We start from the raw sequence: 18,128 nt of genomic DNA, 5'->3' as shown, positions 1-18,128 counted from the left end.
CTTCTTTAAGAGATAACGATGGATAGAAGATGCTGTCCAAAAGTGATATCCGACTTTTTCGGCGACTACGCAGTGATCGATCATTGGCGCTAGTCCACCGGTTCCAGATCGCCTCATGGCACCCATGAGACCACAGAGTCTACGGCCAACTCGTAACTCAAGTACTCGAGAATCACGATTGCTTGACCACCATCAAAGTTGGTCTCGTTCTGAGAGATAATTTTATCATTTCTCAACTAATAGATGAGTACACAATACAACAACAGCGCTACAGTGAGCTGGAAACGCTTACTCTACTCGACTTCCGTCATCGGGCTATCTCCTCCAAGGCCGTCATCTTGTATCATTACAGATGTTGACACCTCTGCAGGGGGTTCAGTGATAGCGGGGGGTTCGTTCACAATGGCCATGGTATCATCCTCCGACTCGGGAGCGTGGTCGCCTTCGCCGTCGGTCTCCTTCTCAGCCATCGCACGCCTGACGCAGGCTGTCAATTGCATGTCTAAATTCTTAATGCGATGAAACACACCTGTAAGCATCTCTACATTCCTGGCAGACCTTCTTATGCTTGAATTTTTGCAGCTTGGAGTGCGTCAACATCAACTCATCGAATTCTGCAAGATTCCTTCAACGCTGGAAAGACGACGAATACACGTCTTACACACCATTGTCCTCGCCCAGCATGCGCAGTTTTTCAAGAGGGACCCATTGCCTTCGAGCGGCGATCAGTAACGTATAACTTCTCATGCGTGCAGATGGTCGTACCATGAGTTCCTCTTGTCGAAGAATCGCACGAGGTGCGTCAAATCGCCTCCCTGTGGTGCCTTATGGAATCGGAAGACTTCAGGCGGGACATAAGGATCGTCCGACTCGAAAATCACAGCAGGCCACCATGGAAAGGCATCTAAGTCCGATCTCAGTCCACGATCTCGTTTTCCAACCCACCACGATGCACTCACCCATCTTTGCCCATACTACACGTATTAATAAATAAGTATGAATGGCGCATTGAAAGTGAATGAGCACGCACCGAGGGTGCCCCCCTCCAGCACTGTACCCGGTTCGAGCTGTATGAGCCCGCGCTCGAGGATTGCGTCTTCCCGCCCTTTCCCTACCAGTGGTACAACCGTTGACTGTCTTCTCGGGATGGGCTGAATCGGCCGTGGTAGTGGTGGCGGTGGCGGTGGCGTGATGGGTTCCTGGGCTTCCCTCTCCTCGTCGCTCAAGTCGCTCAATGACGACAGCTCGGAGCCCATATCGACGTCCTCGAGCTCTGCAAATTGGCTCACGATTGCACGCTCGCTGGGCTGCAAAACTCCAGCGACTGATTGTTCACCAGCGCCGGGCTGCGCTGGCGCGTGCGGGTCGATCCCTGCAGCTGCTGCTGCTGCTTCAGCCTCCAACCGCGCTCTCTCGATCTTGCGCAGCAAATGCTTCCGTCGGCGTATGGCTGGCGTGTCCAGCTCCTCAATGACAACGATGTCGCCTTCCCGCCGGATTGTGCGCCCATCGGGCAGGGTTGACACGATAGGAGAAATAGCATCCGGGGCAGGCTGTGGCGCGGGCTCCAAGCCCAGGCGCAGCTTGTCCGATCTGCGACGCGCGAGTCTCTCGCGGCGGACCGCGGGCGTGTCCGGCACATCGACGACGGTGGGTTGAGGTTCGGGACGTTCAACGGATGCCTCAGACTCGACCTGGAGTGTGACGTCGAGCTGCATTTCGGGCTGCGCTGGTGCGTCCAGTTGCGGCTGTGCTGCCATCTGTGGTTGTGCTTCCGGTTGGGCCGACGATTGGACTTCCGGCTGTGGCGGCGGCAGAGCTTCCGGCAGGGCTTGCGGGGACACCTCTCGTTCTACCTGCGGCTGCATATCGGTGGGAGCTTCAGGCTGTACGTCAGGCTGTATCTCTGCTTTTACTTCTGGCTGCAATTCTACTTGTACGTCCATTGGCGCGTCGGGCGGTACGTCTGGCAGCGCCGCAGGATCTGCAGCTGCTTGTACGTCTGGTTGTGCTTCTGGTTGTGCCTCCTCTGACTGTGTTTCTGCCTGCATGTCTAACGGTTGCACATCTTCTGGGAGTGCCTCGGGTGGCACATCTGGGAGCGCCTCGGGTTGAACTTCAGTCTGCATGTCTGGGAGTGCCTCGGGTTGCACCTCAGTCTGCACGTCGGGTTGTGTCTCTGCTTGCTGTGACTCCGCTTCTTCCGGTAACCGTGCCTCTTTGATATCTGAAGCAGAAACTGGCGGCTCTACACTTGGCTGGTCGATGTCCATCGGCTCGTCAGACGTCTCGAGTGCAGGGCCAGCGGATACGTCTTCGATGTGAATATCAGGCGGCTCTTCGACGGACACACTGGATGTGCCCGCCTCGGCGATAACATGCTCATGCGGCTTCGCGATAGATGTATCCACCTGCTCTGGCAGCGTCTGTGCGCCGGGAGCTGCCGCTAGCAGAGTTTCGTTTTCGGCAGCGGTCGTGCTGAAAGCGGACAAATGTGACTTGCCACGAACCACGACTAATTATCCAATATCAGGAAGGCACAAAATATACACGGCGAACTCGACCTACTTGTTTTGCCCTTCTTCTTCGGAGTCGGAGTCGGGGGCGGTGGCTGACGTGGCCTGTTGCCACGCCGTGTGTCTGGCGACAATATCCAACCTTTGTCGAACATAGCGAACGATTGCCGCGAGTCCAAACCCTCCACCATCTGAGGTGCCTCTACTTGTGTACCTGGTTGTATACTGCGTTTGGGCTTTCTTCCGCTCTTTGACGGGGTGCTGCCCTCTGCCCGTGCGGGCTGACTCGAAGGGCCCGCCTCCGGTTGGGTTATAGTTACAGTAGCAGATGTTTCAGCAGTGCCGACAGCTGGGGTCTGCTCTCCCACCTCTTCCTCGAATTGCGCGTACACTGCGGCCGCGCGACGCGTTCGCGGTGCCCGGAAAGCCGGCCCCTTGTCCATACGCTCCTGTCGCTTGCGTGCGAGCGCTGCTCTGCGGTCGATCTTGATTTTGGGCGGCGGCGGCGGTGGTGGCGGTGGTGGTGGCTTCATCTTGGGTAGCTCGTAACTGTACAGCGAGGCTAGTGGGTCTTTGTTGAGAATGAGGTCGATGTCTTCTTTGAAGGATTCGTCGGAGAGGAGCATGTCGATGATGGGGAGCGGTGGCTCGAGGTCACCAATTTCCGAGAGGGAAACTTCCTGCGTCTCCACACCTTGGTCATGGGGCGCCTGACGAGAGGAGAGCTTATGCAGTTCAGCGAGTATGGGCTCAGCTGTCGTCTGGATCTTCTGGGCGACCTTGTAAAACGGAGTGGTTGGCTTGTTGTACGTCATCGCGTTCGATATGACCAGGTTAACATCGTCCTAGCAAAGCCACAGTGAGCATGAGCGTGTGTCTCTAGAGGCAACTAACTACCTTGAACTCGCGGAGGTCTAGATATTCGTGCCCGTCCAGCTTACGATCTATGACACTCCAGCTCATGGGACGCTGGATAATGTCGTAATAATCGGGAACATCTGCCTTCGACACTGGATCTTGGAAGACACCCTGTCTGTCTGCACTGTACGAGAACTATTAGATATACGGCATGGCAGCGGCATCACGCGCTTACCCTCTGATCCTCTCAAACGCAAGTCGCATCGTGGATTCGTGTCTAAACAAGAAGATATTCAGAACTTCTTGGATTGTATGGACGCGCTCGAGCTTCTGGTTCTCTCGATCCTGGCACAGGGCAGCAATCTTCCGCATGCTGTCGAGATCCTGCCTCAAGCGCTTCAAGTACTGCGTCGAGGTAACCTGTCAGCACAGTCATCTCCAGTTTGTTCTCTTCCTAACATACCTCCAGCTTGATTGTCTTTTCCTCCTCCGTCTGCTGTCTCCCAGTCGATGATGCCGTCCATGGCTCCAAGTGCAGGCGCTTCAAGAACGCAGCGCCCCGGCGTGCCTCGCGCTTCAGGCTCCAGTATTTGCACACGAGCAGCACGAACTCGCGCTTCTCGCGCAGCTTCAGCCTCGTGATATATTGCAAAATGCGCTCGACGATGATGTGGGGCACGAGCGGCGGTCCAGGCTTGTACGTCTTGGCGTACGCGCGTGCCGTTTTGGACGACTTCGGGCTCGGGTTCTTCTCGTCACCGCACTCACCTTCGGCAGCGCGCTCAGCTACAAGCGCGGCGTCGCGGATGTCAGCCTGTTCTTTCTGGTTCTGAGATTAGAGGCGTGACAGTGTGTTACGCATAGTGAACGTACGGGGAGATGCTTCTCGCAGAAGCACGCGAGCGTCGGCGCCTCAGAACCTTGCGTGGCCTTCATGGGCATCAGGAGCTTCTCCTTACGCGCACATGTTGCGTGGAACGCCAAGAAGCAGGAGGCCTTAGTACATTGAACGCAAGCGCCCTCTCTGACGTCGCAGATAGAGCATTTCTACGGGCCCAGGGTATGCTCAGTACGAAGCAGGAGCCAGAAATGACGGGGTGCATACTAGTCTCCAGCGTTGCTTGGATATCTTGTCAATGCCTGTGATGGGCTCCATGAAGACGTCATTTGCAACGCGAGTCTCCGGCACCCAGATAGCACAGAGCAAGTGCACCCAGTCACCATGCGCTGTCTGTTTGAAGGCGCCACCTTCGTTAGGGCACAAAATGCATGACTGTGATCATACAATAATCACGCATTTGTTCACAAAATAAGAACATGGATACACTTCTTACCACAGGATTCTCCGGAGAGACGGTGCATTTACGGCAGAGCCATTGACCTTCTGGAATATAGGGAACACCATAGCAGTCTGCAGCGCATTCAAACCCTGTTATATACGTTGTTTCATTACACCTACCTTGATGGACCGCAAGATTGCACCCGTCGCAGAACACAATGGCGTTAGTGTTCTCGCCCTCTGAATCATCGCATATAGCACACGTTGAATCTTCCGAAGGTAATGCCATGTCAGGTTTTGGTACGTTCTTGGTCTGCAGAGCACTTTTCGGCATTGGTGATCATTCTGGCAAGAGAACGTGCATGCATACCAGATCAAACCACTCCTTCTCCAGGCGGTCCATAACGATCTCGAAGAACTCGTACGAGACGGAATCGAGCTGCAGCTTCTTGCGCTCGGCATTCACTGCATCAAGCCACTCCTGATCTGCGCGCCCCGAGACGCAATGAGATTGAGGCGGGAGCAATAGGCGGTAGTTGAACTGACCCTGCTCGTCCATATCATACTCCACTTGCTCAGCGAGCTCGCTTTCTAGTGGTTCTAGGTACTCGGATGATGAGCAACGGAGATAGTGGCTGGATAGAGCTCAGGTTGCTCACCAATGTACCTAAGATAGTGCTGTGGTCGCTCAAAGTCGGACCCATCATTGTCTGGGGGATTATAGCTGAGAGCTTCATATGTAGAATGGTTTCCACTCACATCCATACACCTTCGCTATGTTGTCGTGGACACCCGCGGGCCGCGACGAGTAGCCGTCTTGCACCTTCACAAAGGAGACTTTTGGCAGAGGGGTTGGAAGGGGAGATCCGCCACCGCGCGCCATCCTAAGGTCGACGAAAACCGAGGAGATCCTATGATGTTTTGGACGCTAGTCTTCAAGAGAGAATACGCGTTGAAAGATGGGGCTAGCTTTGAAGACCATGGGGAAAGCGCAAGCTTGAGACTTGGGTCGCGTCTGAGCGCGTCTCATTGATGGCCGTGACTGCGTTTAAGCGCCCATCAACTGACCGGATCGAGTCGGTATTGACATTCACCGCATAAGACACCTATTCTAGCTCGTGCGCGAACCTGTTTCAGTCCTTCATTCACGACCAGCCATGGATCCTTCAGTGCCATTAGTCGTTGACAACGGTACTGGTGTAAGTCATTCTGAGAGGCCTGATGGTTACGCGCCGATTGACCGTGCTGCAGTTCGTGAAAGTGGGCTATGCAGGCTCCAACTTCCCCGAGCATGGTGCGTATATCTATTCAACGCAGTCTGGCGTACGCTAAACTCGGTTATTTATTACTTAGTATTCCCCTCAATTGTCGGCCGTCCCATCCTGCGTGCAGAGGAGCGCGTCGGCTCCGCCGTCATTAAGGACACTATGATCGGTGACGAAGCTGCGGAGAACCGCAACTACTTACAGGTCACCCAGCCCATGGAGCACGGTATTGTGCGCAACTGGGAGGATATGAAGCTCCTCTGGGACTACACGTTTGATGAGAAGCTGCGCGTGAACACGCAGGGGCGCAAAGTGCTCCTCACGGAACCGCCCATGAACCCGAAGGCGAACCGCCAGCGGATGTGCCAGGTCATGTTCGAGGAGTACGGGTTCGGCGGAGTGTACGTGGCCATTCAGGCGGTATTGACGCTCTACGCGCAAGGTATGTCTCGCCGAGGTCACATCCTGGATACATGACCCATACTCCGCGGATAGGTCTTACAACAGGTGTCGTTGTGGATTCTGGCGACGGTGTTACGCACATTGTTCCCGTTTACGACGGATTTTCTCTCCCACATCTCACACGACGACTGGATATCGCTGGACGCGACGTCACGCGCTATCTGATCAAGCTGCTACTCATGCGGGGATACGCCTTCAACCGGACAGCAGATTTCGAGACCGTGCGCGAGATCAAGGAGAAGCTGTGTTATGTCAGGTGCGTATTTAGCAGGTGGAATAATCCCGGGACCTGTCCTTGAACACCAGTGAGCAGCTATGATCTCGATCTCGACACACGGTTGTCTGAAGAGACGACTGTCCTGGTGGAAAGCTATACCGTAAGATAACTACAAGACTGCGAAGTATGCTTCCCGCATTCTGACTGTACAGAGCAGCTCCCAGACGGCCGAGTGATCAAAATCGGCTCGGAGCGATTCGAGGCCCCTGAATGCATGTTCCAACCACATCTAGTCGACGTCGAGCAGCCAGGCGTTGCCGGTACGCTTCCCGCACCTACCTCCTGCCTGCCATGAACTCATCTTTTGGCACCCGCCCGCAGAGATGCTCTTCCAAACAATCCAGGCCGCCGCTACAGACGTCCGCGCCGAGCTCTACAAGCACATCGTTCTCTCCGGCGGTTCGAGCATGTACCCCGGCCTGCCTAGCCGTCTGGAGAAGGAGATGAAGCAGCTCTACCTCACAAATGTGCTCAAAGGCGACCCCACGCGACTCAACGTGCGTCCTACCGCCTCTCCCCTCCGTCGTCACGACTGGGCCGTCTTTGCTGATCACACGCCCGCCGCTGCAGAAATTCAAGATCCGCATCGAGGACCCGCCGCGCCGGAAGCACATGGTGTTCCTCGGCGGTGCGGTGCTCGCGGACATCATGAAGAACCGGGAGGAGTTCTGGATAACGCGGGAGGAGTGGTTCGAGCAGGGCGCACGCGCTGTGGACAAGCTCGCGCGGGGGGAGAACTAAAGCGGACGCGAATAAGATTGTGTACATGTAAAACAGGACAATGGATGCCCCGATCATACTTCTCACAGGCGAGAAGAGGTTGTGCTCTTTGCATACACAGCGCCCAGTATATCTGGTGCAATGATGACATTTGAAGGAAATGTCTACTCCCTGCACTTACAAGAGACTGTGACACGGAGGGACTGACGAGCAAGAATCCGGTGGTTATGGACGTCCATTATAGGCATACATCCTGCATGCCAGTAAGGGCTACTTTTGACTGGTGAACCTAAGTGGGGTGTAATCTCTACGATGCGATGTAACGAAGGATAATGTACGGATATATGATACATATGAAGCATAGCGAAGAGATAAAAACGGGCGGAAGGGTCATGCGAAGCGCAGGATGGCCTCGTATATGGAGTACATGACAGCAGCATTCGGGATAACTCGCATGAGGTGGGCGCTGAGCCCGCCATATAGAGAACGCGTGCCCTCCTCTGCGATCACGAGCCGCAACGTCTGCAGGAGGCCAGTGTACTTCACTTTGCCATTTACGAGTGGCTGTCGCAATCGTGTCCGTAGGACCTGTGCACATAATGAATCTTCGTCAGCGCGCCCTCGCGTACAAGAGAGTAACAAGACACGCACCTCATGTGGATATGTAATCAGGCTCGCGACGCACTTTGCAGTCCCCGCACTCGCGAGCATGCCTAGCCATTCCTGAACTCCGCTCTTGCTCTGCGTATCCGCCGTGAGCCGTTTCAGCCGCTCGTACAGCGTCCACTGAATCGTGCCCTCCGTCACGCCGAGATAGCTCGCGCTCAGACCCTTATAGAACCCGCGCACGCCCTCCTCACGCAGGATCTTTTTGATGACTGTCAACGACCCGCCCATCACGCGCTCGCCAGATGACTGGCTGAGCTGAAGTCGCGTCTTGACGACCCAGATCGGATTCGTCATCGTACCAGTGACAACGCCCGCGCACGCCGCGGCGGAAAGATGCACCCACGAGTTCTCCTGCCCGTGGTTGAAATGGTTGGCAATGATCTGCTTTCCGTTGCCATACGTGAAGAAATTGATCGAGCGGGCAGGAATGGCCCCGACGAGCGTCGGCCCGAGGCCCCTGAAGAGAGCACGCAAGGACTCTTCACGGTAAATGTCGCTGAGCGTCATAGTGCCATTGAGTACGTCCAGTAAGCCAAAATAAGAGAATGCTCACCGCATGATGTGCCCTGTCTCTACAAAATGCCATAGGAGGTTTGGCCTATGAGGCGCAACAACGACACCGTTGCCAGCTAGACCGAGCGACGTGTGCTTGACCTTGAACAGGTCAGACTGCAAGCGCGTTTTGACGACGTCAAAAGGACTAGTGACGATGGCACCACACATGCCTCCGAGTCTGCACTCGTTGTTCTACGTCAGAATATCATAGAGTACCTGCATCGAAAGAAATGCTCACCCGCCTGCTACGAAGTGCTGCCATGGCTTTGCTGGGAGGATGCCATTCTTGGAGGAACTCGCTATAGGTTGTGGTGGTGCATCGGCCATGGCAGCAAACTTCTAGTTGGGTTTGTCTGAGGAAAGATGGCCAGCAGACTCGGAGATGGTGACCGTAAGCAAGACGGTACGATCGACCTCGGCAAGTCGCAGGCAAATCATCAAATTTCTAACAGATAAGATTAGATCAACGCAGAATGTGTATCTTCCCCACTTCCGCCTTCTCTCTCTCTCGTCTCCCGTCTCGCAAGCTGGCGTGATTTCCTCTCTTGAAAATATCAGCTCAGACTCTGGATGATCAGACAACAACCTTCAGGAATGTGATATCAAGTTATCCCCATCAGGATCGCCTTGATTTGTAGGCAGCCGCGCTCGCATATAGCGTCTATCGAGGGCGCTGCAAGCTTCCGTACTCATCGCAACCGACAGTGAGGGTTTTCAAGGGATGTTACCTTCAACCACCCCCAGGCAATATGTCTCGAACGTCATAAATGAGCTGCTAGCCGCCATGTCTCCTTCTAATTACGGCACAACGCATAGCGTTCGTCACACATTGTTTTCCTTCGCATGGCTGTGCGTATACATGTACAGCGCACTTGGACAACTGCGGCCCTTTACTTCTCGAGCAACAGGAAGATACGAATACGAGCCTGCTTCTCAAGCGGGAGAAAGGATATCAGATGCGAGTTTGCTTCTCGAGGACATGGTACGTCACATCCCCCTGTTTGAGACGGGCACCTGAACACTATCGTGTATGTAACGTACAGCAATGTCCCTGTCTGGAGATTTTTGATGGACTGTGCATTGCTTAGTGATGCGCTCACCGGGAGCCGACAGGCCTTGTTCTACCCGGTACAATCACGCCCATGTCGTACGGTCTCCAAGAGTATATAAGGCCTGTGGAAGAAGCCCACTTCTATACTCCTCACCGCACACTTCAACGCATAGTCCTCCACACCACCCCCCTTTTCTCTGAATTCACTCGCAACATGGCTCCAGCTTTCGCCGCCACCTTCGAGAATGCACCGGAAGTGCGCGACCCTATCGACCTGGAGATCCACGGCACCATCCCGCCCTGGGTCAGCGGCGTGCTCTATCGCACGGGTCCGGGAACTTACCGTGTATCCACGACGGCCGACCCATCGCGCACAGTCGACATCCACCACTGGTTTGATGGCATCGCGATGCACCACGCATTCGAGATTCACCCTGGCGGCACCCGTGTCACGTACCGCTCGCGTAAGGGCGCGGAGGACCTCGAGCAGGTTATGGCAGACACGGGATTGTATCCGCGCACAAGCTTCGGGCAGCTGCCGGAGCCGTGCGAGGGCGTGTTTCGCAAGTTCTTCACGACGTACCAGGGAATCAACGGCGTGCGCGACCCGTTAGCCAACGTGTCTGTCACACTAAGCCCTAACATGCCTGGATGGGACGTGGAGAAGTACGACCTCAAGGCCGATGGGACGTCCTCTCGCCCGCGGTATATCGTCGCGAAGAGTGATAGTGTGTATCTGCAGCTCCTCGACCCTGTCACTCTGGATCCTGTAGCCAATGCGAGGTACGAGGACCTAGATGAGCGGCTTCAGGGCCCGCTGTCTGCCGCGCATGGGTGTCGGGATCAAGAGACGGGTGATTTCTATAACTTTGTTGGCAAGTTGGGCGGTCAGTACCCCACGTACACCATCTTCAAGATAGGCACCGCAGACGGCAAGGCTGTCATTTTAGCTCAAGTCAAAGACGCGCCCGCCGCCTACATCCACTCCATCACGATGACGGGGAGGTATGTCGTCTTCTGCGTATGGGGGTCGCACCTCAAGCAGTGCGTATTCAACATCTGCTTCTCCTCACGTGTTCTGACTTGTTGGTTTAGATCTGGGGCAGCAATACTCGCGAACAAGAACTACACCCAATCCATTGAAACGGAGTTGGACCCTAAAACCGAGGCCAAATTTTATGTAGTCGATCGTGAGAATGGCGGTATCGTTGCCAGATACAAGGTAAGCCGTCCTTACAGTCATTTGTCAAGGCCAAGGCTCAATATCTTGCCAGACCCCTACATTCTTCTGTTTCCATCATCTCAACGCATTCGACGACCCTGAGACAGGAGACATCGTCGTCGACATGGCCATCTATGAGAGCGCAAACATCCTTCAGAACCTCTATCTCGACAAGCTGCGCGACCTGAACGCGCAGAACCACATGGCCGTCGGTTACGCCAGGCGTTTCCGCCTGCCTTCACCTACCTCCGCGCCGTCGCCCGACATCGCGCGCGATGCCATCGTCGAGTTCACGACCCCGCAGTCGCAGAGCATCGAGCTGCCGGTCGTCGCGCCGGCGTCGTACCACAAGCCGTACCGGTACGCGTACGGAATTACCAACCAAGACCCCAAGGTGCACCACACGTTCGCGGACGGGCTCATCAAGCTGGACATGGCAGCGCCAGCGGGCGCGGGCAGCAAGGCGTGGCGGGCGCCGCAGCGCACGCCGTCGGAGCCGATCTTCGTGCCGCGCCCGGGCGGGACGGACGAGGACGACGGTGTGCTGCTGAGCGTGACGCTGGATGAGACGACGATGCGGAGCAGCATGGTCGTGATTGAAGCGAAGGAGATGACGGAAATCGCGCGCGCTGAGATGCCGCATGTGTACCCGGTCGGGTTCCATGGTGTCTGGTATGGTGCGGGGCAGCGACTCTCAGGCCTGTAGATTGAGTAGTCATGCAACTGCTGTCTTTGTCTTTGGGAATTTATTCATGTGGCTGCCACTGTCCGGAGTGATTCAGGGAATTGAATTTGAGTGATTTCGAAATCGGCAAGCCATGCGGGCGCTCCAATAGCATTTTCCTCCCACTTCCGTTTGAACACTTGCTTGTCGTACTTTATTCCCTGTTATCTTCTGCAGTCTATTTGCTCGCATCGAGAATACACGCATCCCGCACAGTTTTCACACGTTTATTGGAAACTCGCAGGCAAAACTGGACATCCTGTAATTGTGACGACGAGTATGTTCGTCCTGTCCATCATCAAGGTACCTGATAGCTTCTGACTCTCCTCCCAGTCCCCCGCACTCACCTACCGTCGAGACAGGACACTGTCGCGGTACACCCGTCGCAGTTCAACGTGCCTCCAGAACAGGCGATCACGAACGAGTTGAACAAAAAGTATGCGAACCGCATCCTGCACGAGGTCGGGCTGTGTGTATGCGTGTTTGACCTCGCGGAGGTGGGCGAAGGGAAGGTGAGATATGGGGACGGGTTCTTGTGGTATAAAGGTGCGCAGCCTGGAATGTTGCACGCCGCGAGGTCGCTGAGAGACGCTGCCAGTCATTTTCCGTATGACGGTCTTCAGACCGTTTGCCTCCGAGGTGATTCTCGCGAAGGTGAAGTCTTCAGATGAAGACGGCATACGATGTGAGCAGCACGGGTATAGCACATACTGTAAACTATGCCGTCTGATACGGTTATTCGCAGTATCGGTCGGCTTCTTCGACGACATGTACATCCCTCTCATATACCTGCCAGAACCGTCGGCATTGTACGTGCCCCGGCCTGCATATCCTACGCCAACGCCTTCTGACTAGCTCGCGTGTCTCAGTGATCCAAACGAGCGGGCGCATTTCTGGCTGCCCGGCTCCGAAGCAAAGTCTTCGCACGAGCTGCTCGACTCTGCGACCGCGGACCGGATGTACGTCGATGCGGGAGAAGTCGTTCGCGTGCGCGTGGAGTCGGACGAGTTTTACGACGACGAGCCCGGGCCGCCCAAGGCGACGGAGGGCGTGCAGCAGGTGCAGCTCGAGGCGCGGAGACCGCCGTATTCGATCACGGTGAGACCCTCGCCTTATTTACCTGAAGAAATTGCGCTATAACTATATGCAGTGCTCGATAGCGGAGCAGGGGCTAGGGCCTGTGTCATGGTGGAAGGACGCCGGCGTCGAAGCCATGGAGGAAGGCTGAAGACATTGAATAAACTTTGTACTGGCACAGCCATCATGCTGTACCGACTGCGCATTTATTTGATTTTTAACCCCTACAAATACGAAGAGGCCGCCTCATTGAGGAGTCTACTAACTTGTACCCCCATCGGCACGTTCAGTCTAACGCAGTGCCTGCGTGAGCAACGCTCCCGCGTCGTATCGATTCATAGCTGACGTGTGTCTTGTTCGTGAACTATGACCGATAGACATCGCAAACAACTGCGACCCCTTAATCGTGTAAGTAATGCTTGCTTGAAGTAGGGAACACTACTAAATGTACGACTTGCTGCCGTAGTTGATGTTCAATGGACACACCTACAAACTCTCGAAATTCTGTCTGTCTCAGGGAGCCAGAGACATGATCAACGATTGCCTCCGCGGGGATAAGGCAACGCTGCACTCACAAGAGCATTAAAATGAAACGCTCTTCGATGATTTTGACGGCCGGTCATGCCATTTGTGCAGGTAGTACATTGTTTTCCGACACCCAGGCCGCACCATGTCGCGAATATCTGCGGCACGAGGACCTGGAAATACGTTGGCACATTGTGACTGCATGCTATATCACCAGGTCAGTCGTACGGGGCATGTCGCCATATTGTGGCATTTTTATGCATCCTCCGGTGAACATTGCACAAAACGAGCTGTGACATCCACTGGTAACTCCGGTTCAATGATCTTCGAGCAATTTAGTGGCCTACCCCCACCCAACCCCCACCCAACCCCCACCCAACCCCCACCCTCCACCCTCATGCTTCTCCTATGCTCTCCTCTGATACTGGGGACGAAGACGTGAAGGCCTTTCTTCTTCGTTGAATCTGCTTGCTTCCATACCTTGCCCTTATGAAACAAATTGTATTGATGAAACTTCACAGGGTTATTCATCGTCAATTGAATTTCCCGCGGTGACACGCGATCCTGCGATCCCTACCTTAGGCGAGAAGAGGCTTGTAGCGTGCGGCACATCCATACAGAGGATAGTGGTTCCTGGCCTTCTGAGTTTACTCCAGCAGATCAATCGCATTCGCAGTTCAATCAAATTCAAAGCATAGGACATCTCCCCGACGCTCACGTGCTAATCGTACAGTATCGGACACTCATTTCGAGAAGAATTATAATGCGAAGTCAGTACTTACGGGCCTTCGTCTAGATGAACACTAGGTCAATACGAGCGCCTGAGGAGCTCGGAGAAAGCGGACAACTCACTGGTCAATCCGTGGGCTCCCAGTTGGTGAGCTGCACATCGACATGGTAAGAGTCCACATTTCTGTACACACCCTGCTTCTGCAGGTCCTCCTTCTCCCCGTTTGCATATAAAATTTCCTCTCTGTATGAGAATCCGACATCGATCTGCGCGTTCCTCACGACAATCGTGGCTTGTGCCTTCTGATGCGGGGGCACAGTCACGGAGGTCGACTCCGATACCACCTTTTCCGTCCCGACAGAGCCACCCCACTCATGGGAGTATGACGCAGAGACGGATATCTCCCATTCCACACTGGCAATGAAGGGCACCCCGGCCTTGAAGGTTGCCGATGCTCCGAGCGTTACTCCTGCGGTGTTATTCCAGGTGCCAGTCTCCGACTTGGAGTACTGGTATGACAGCGTCTGGGTAACGGTAACGTCCGAGTCATTACGCACGGAGGTGCTGAGAACGATTAAGGGAGGTGCATCGCGGACCTGGGCTCCAGAGATGTCGTATTTGACGTCGTAGATCTCATTCTTGACAGCGGCCTGTATGATTCGAAAGCGGGAATTGTCCTTGATATAGTTGTAGTAGAGAGGGCGCCCATGGCTATCGAGGTCGGCGGACAAGTACATCCCTCCTGGGCCTGCGTTGTCGGTCAGGTAGATGGAACCGTCGGCGCTGGTAATGAATTTCTGCAGTAGGAGGGTTCCATTTCCTTCTGTTCCGTCGCAGCTCAGCCAGCCGGAATAGTAGCGCATGAGGCTGTTCCCATTGTTTCCTATAATTCGCCACCATCCGTTGCCCTTCTGAACGGCTTGAAAAATCGAGTTCCGGTCGTAGTCGCCGCTGCGAAGTGTCGCGGTGCCATACACAGGACCAGGCCGTACGGTCAGGTATCGATCACTGATGTCACGAATGTAGAGCCACTTCGGAAGTAGGTAAGTGGTCTCAACATCCGCTACTTCGACCGTCAATAGGTCATGCGGAATACAAGGATGTCGACACTCACCTCGGGGTTGAGGCAACTGCGGGAGCACGCCAAGTACTTCGCCATCTCCAGTCGCTTTCACGGCTCCGGTATAGTCAGAGCGGGTCTCTGTATCATCAAGGCCAGTCGGAATAGCTCACAACATATCTTTTGGCAGAGCTTACCGTTGTTTGAGGACATCGCTAAGGGTAGAGCTTGCAGATATGAGTCGGAATGCACAGAAACAGGCACGATACAGGCACTGGCGATGCTGGCTTTCTTCACCCCGAGCGGTATAAAGACGAATGTCAGGCGCTACGTGTTCATTGTCGAAATTACTTGCAACTTGGGCACTGTTCTGACAGGCGGGGAACGTAGAGCCAGATGACACTCTTGCAGCATGGTGTCTAGCAGCATGGTGTCTAGCAACGTGGTTCATTGTGTATGTTCCAGAAGGTACGCATGTCATAAATAACCCCACTAGGATGCAGTTCTGAGCTGTCTTCGACCTCCCTTATGGAAGCAGTGACAAAATTTGTTTACTTTTCTGAATGGACTCATGACTTCCAGACCCTCCGCTCAGCAATTGCGGGTTGTTTGTCCGTCCGATTACGTGCCCGTCCTTGACAGCAAGAAATCAACGCAAGGTCACATTCCATCTCAGTACTCGCTTCAGCGAGTTTCGTAGGCTCTCCCGATCAATCCTTTGGCAACAGGATTACGAATAAGGTGAAACATTACAAGGGTCCTAATTGTGGGGCACTACCCACAATTTGCGATGCGACATAGTCACCGGCAACACGTGTTCTCCGATCAAATACATGAGCTAGTTTATTCCAAATGAAGTTTATATGTTTCCCACTTCCCAGATGGCAGCACGCTGGGGCAATCCCTTTTAGGCTCCAGCACCGTGACTCGTTTCGATACAGCCCTATGGTAGAAATTTCAATGACGATGAATCCCCCCGTGGAAAGTCTACACACAGATTGAGGTGGGAAACCAGAAGCTAATCAACCTATAGATCGAGCCCGTGTCCCGTTGAAGGAAAGCTCTCAGCAAAGGTATTTGAGAACTAAGCGTGATGGGCGGCAAGACCTGTGCCGCTGCCGTGTCCAACCGAAGCTTCTGCTCCATCTTCAATTCATCCTGAATGACATATGGGGGCTATCATTGCTTGTTCGCTAGAATGTTTCGTGTAGGCCGTTCAATGTCACCGACGGGCCCAAATTTGCTCCGTTGCTTCCATGCTGAGGCTTTGCAACCTCGTGACAATAAGACAAATGGGTCTCATTTACTCTCCCAATTCCCTTGACGATGAATCGTCAACCAATTACGTCTCAATGTTTCATTCTGATATACTTGAATATACAAAGTACATATATAGCCTGTTTCCGGTTGAGGGGAGTTCATGCAGCAGTGTTGGGCCAGTCGTCTGCCAGTCGTCCCAGTCGTTCCCACGACTGGGGCGATTAATCGACGACTGTACGACAGTCGAAAAGTCGCGCCGACCTTTCCCACGGCTTGCGCAGACACGGCCCGATATTCACGTGCGCAATTCTGGTACGCAGGCGCCCGAAGAGTCCCAAAGAGGCATCGGATCAAGGGATGAGGGGGCCCAATGACTTTACTTGGCTGCCTCTCTCTGTCATTGAGAGATCTATTCGACTTCACCGCAAGGATGGAAAAGAGGGTTGGACATATTTGCAGGATGAAGTTGAGTTGTATGAGCTTCTCGACTTCTCATCTTCAATACAGAAGATAGTATTGACTGAGTGCTGAGTCTCTGCCAATAGGATATACATGTATTTTCATTTACATATCTTGCTAACATCACATCCTGTTGTGTACATTATTTTGTGGCCAAATCTCCCTCCATTCCCGCATCGCCTCTAATGTCAGGTGTGACTGAATGGTCGTGGGAATAGTCGCCGCCGTGGGAACAGTCGTCGTCGTTTGTAGTCGTTTCGACTGACATCATGCGACTAAACGACAGTCGCACGATCATTCGACGACTCGCACAACACTGTCATGCAGCGCTGAGCCCGAAAGGATTTCAACACCACTTTGGGCTGTCTTCCGAGGTACTCTTGCTGTAAATGTACAATCCAAGACCAAAAGGTGTGATCAATATATACCAACATCGTGATGCGATGGGTTTACATCATGGGCTGACAACCGTATTACTAGATTGTCTGATTCTCCGCCGTCGAATGTTCTTCAATTGGATCTCGGTTCTGAGTTCCTCCACAACTGCTACTGCGTAGAATTCCTAACAATGGCTATTGAGTAGAATTCTTGATTGCATCAATGCGGCCGCGGCCACATTTATGCGAGTACGGACCCGCGGTGAATTATTTTCTCCGATACCTTGCTGCTTGCAATGAATCTGGGCATTCGACGGCCTACTGTAGTATGTCATCCATTCCGGACAACGTACAAGCGGACAGTCGCTCGCCGCATGCGTTCGCAGTTTGAGTACGAACATAAAGACTCTGCTCGCATGAAGTGAGTTTGTAAAAGGTGTAAAAGAACCTTTCCCATTGATGCTCTCCGTGCTTACCCTAACCCTTGCCGATCCCTATGTCGCTCGGCTGCTACACTACTCCTTTTGTGGCCATGCTCGAGCTAAATGAGGAGTGCCTGCAGCCTGTTGTGTCTTACCTTGTGAAGAGGATGGGCGTCTCCTCTTGGCTACTGCACGCGGGGCTCGAGCGTTTGCGGAAGGCGAGGCTGGGACCCCTGAGAACCTCAAGAAGGCATACGCATTCTACAGCGCGGAAGATTTGAACCGGATTCGTCACCCGCGCAACGCGGTTGAAGCACGAACGTACTGTGGAATTTGCACTACAAGTCTCCCATTTCCTTGCTCGAGCGGCAGGCGCACAGCGTGCACAATTTGCGAAATGGCCTTCTTTGGCGGTATGTACTGTATACGGCACTGAGCTTCTTAGCGTCTAAGTGCAGGCCAAAAGTGAGCGCAGGGGGGTATCGATAGCTGACAGAACATACCAAGGCACTTGCGAGGGACGAGTTTCTGGTGCTCACGAAAGCGTCCCTATCTTCTTCCTTTGGTATACTGGGATGCTTGTCACTCAGACGGTACATCTGCTCGCCATGCTCAGACAT

The 18,128-nt window shown here is 54.0% G+C and overlaps 7 protein-coding genes across 7 annotated transcripts; 3 read left to right on the top strand and 4 right to left on the bottom strand.

Moving 5' to 3' along the window:
• Positions 1-293: 293 nt before the first annotated feature.
• Positions 294-5,536, bottom strand: POSPLADRAFT_1032840 (hypothetical protein; the record flags this gene model as incomplete). The annotated part of the gene is made up of 17 exons (XM_024476889.1): positions 294-477; positions 530-614; positions 666-712; positions 766-904; positions 960-974; positions 1,031-2,515; positions 2,569-3,361; positions 3,411-3,558; positions 3,610-3,794; positions 3,838-4,203; positions 4,248-4,421; positions 4,480-4,647; positions 4,709-4,803; positions 4,834-4,966; positions 5,024-5,288; positions 5,321-5,384; positions 5,413-5,536. The coding sequence occupies 17 exons, from the start codon at positions 5,534-5,536 to the stop codon at positions 294-296; spliced, it is 4,470 nt and encodes a 1,489-aa protein (XP_024341310.1).
• Positions 5,537-5,783: 247 nt separating this feature from the next.
• Positions 5,784-7,492, top strand: POSPLADRAFT_1180142 (hypothetical protein). Its single transcript, XM_024488732.1, has 8 exons — positions 5,784-5,852; positions 5,905-5,947; positions 6,007-6,360; positions 6,414-6,636; positions 6,694-6,757; positions 6,815-6,917; positions 6,979-7,154; positions 7,228-7,492. Exons 1-8 carry the CDS (start codon positions 5,811-5,813, stop codon positions 7,396-7,398), a joined length of 1,176 nt encoding a protein of 391 aa, XP_024341309.1. The 5' UTR covers positions 5,784-5,810; the 3' UTR covers positions 7,399-7,492.
• Positions 7,493-7,595: 103 nt separating this feature from the next.
• POSPLADRAFT_1168686 (hypothetical protein) lies at positions 7,596-8,985 on the bottom strand. The gene is made up of 4 exons (XM_024488020.1): positions 8,840-8,985; positions 8,600-8,779; positions 8,029-8,542; positions 7,596-7,965 (listed from the first exon to the last, which is right to left on the bottom strand). Exons 1-4 carry the CDS (start codon positions 8,926-8,928, stop codon positions 7,768-7,770), a joined length of 981 nt encoding a protein of 326 aa, XP_024341308.1. The 5' UTR covers positions 8,929-8,985; the 3' UTR covers positions 7,596-7,767.
• An 881-nt stretch (positions 8,986-9,866) lies between these two features.
• POSPLADRAFT_1138346 (hypothetical protein) lies at positions 9,867-11,580 on the top strand (the record flags this gene model as incomplete). The annotated part of the gene is made up of 3 exons (XM_024484897.1): positions 9,867-10,700; positions 10,803-10,874; positions 10,927-11,580. 3 exons carry the CDS (start codon positions 9,867-9,869, stop codon positions 11,578-11,580), a joined length of 1,560 nt encoding a protein of 519 aa, XP_024341307.1.
• A 297-nt stretch (positions 11,581-11,877) lies between these two features.
• Positions 11,878-12,826, top strand: POSPLADRAFT_1045543 (hypothetical protein; the record flags this gene model as incomplete). The annotated part of the gene is made up of 6 exons (XM_024478791.1): positions 11,878-11,901; positions 11,961-12,144; positions 12,197-12,283; positions 12,344-12,407; positions 12,468-12,696; positions 12,749-12,826. The coding sequence occupies 6 exons, from the start codon at positions 11,878-11,880 to the stop codon at positions 12,824-12,826; spliced, it is 666 nt and encodes a 221-aa protein (XP_024341306.1).
• Positions 12,827-12,966: 140 nt separating this feature from the next.
• POSPLADRAFT_1045542 (hypothetical protein) lies at positions 12,967-15,419 on the bottom strand (the record flags this gene model as incomplete). The annotated part of the gene is made up of 8 exons (XM_024478790.1): positions 12,967-13,016; positions 13,162-13,240; positions 13,345-13,373; positions 14,053-14,082; positions 14,124-14,993; positions 15,045-15,131; positions 15,188-15,317; positions 15,342-15,419. The coding sequence occupies 8 exons, from the start codon at positions 15,417-15,419 to the stop codon at positions 12,967-12,969; spliced, it is 1,353 nt and encodes a 450-aa protein (XP_024341305.1).
• A 1,744-nt stretch (positions 15,420-17,163) lies between these two features.
• On the bottom strand, positions 17,164-18,128 carry POSPLADRAFT_1045540 (hypothetical protein; the record flags this gene model as incomplete). Its single annotated transcript, XM_024478789.1, has 5 exons — positions 17,164-17,271; positions 17,344-17,404; positions 17,664-17,741; positions 17,834-17,928; positions 18,012-18,128. The coding sequence occupies 5 exons, from the start codon at positions 18,126-18,128 to the stop codon at positions 17,164-17,166; spliced, it is 459 nt and encodes a 152-aa protein (XP_024341304.1).

Source organism: Postia placenta (genome assembly GCF_002117355.1).
Source record: "Postia placenta MAD-698-R-SB12 unplaced genomic scaffold POSPLAscaffold_4, whole genome shotgun sequence".
NCBI classification, from domain to species: Eukaryota; Fungi; Basidiomycota; class Agaricomycetes; order Polyporales; family Adustoporiaceae; genus Rhodonia; species Rhodonia placenta.
Note: the sequence above shows the minus strand (reverse complement) of the source record. Positions and strands in the feature narration are given on the sequence as shown.

What these genes read in the sequence shown, in the direction of transcription:
- POSPLADRAFT_1180142 (XM_024488732.1), top strand. Translation starts at nt 5,811, where the DNA reads ATGGATCCTTCAGTGCCATTAGTCGTTGACAACGGTACTGGT. An exon ending in TCGTTGACAACGGTACTGGT is followed by an intron (nt 5,853 to 5,904) that starts GTAAGTCATTCT and finishes ACCGTGCTGCAG; the next exon opens with TTCGTGAAAGTGGGCTATGC. An exon ending in CGAGCAGCCAGGCGTTGCCG is followed by an intron (nt 6,918 to 6,978) that starts GTACGCTTCCCG and finishes ACCCGCCCGCAG; the next exon opens with AGATGCTCTTCCAAACAATC.
- POSPLADRAFT_1168686 (XM_024488020.1), bottom strand. Translation starts at nt 8,928, where the DNA reads ATGGCCGATGCACCACCACAACCTATAGCGAGTTCCTCCAAGAATGGC. An exon ending in GAGACAGGGCACATCATGCG is followed by an intron (nt 8,543 to 8,599) that starts GTGAGCATTCTC and finishes TATGACGCTCAG; the next exon opens with CGACATTTACCGTGAAGAGT. An exon ending in TGATTACATATCCACATGAG is followed by an intron (nt 7,966 to 8,028) that starts GTGCGTGTCTTG and finishes TTATGTGCACAG; the next exon opens with GTCCTACGGACACGATTGCG.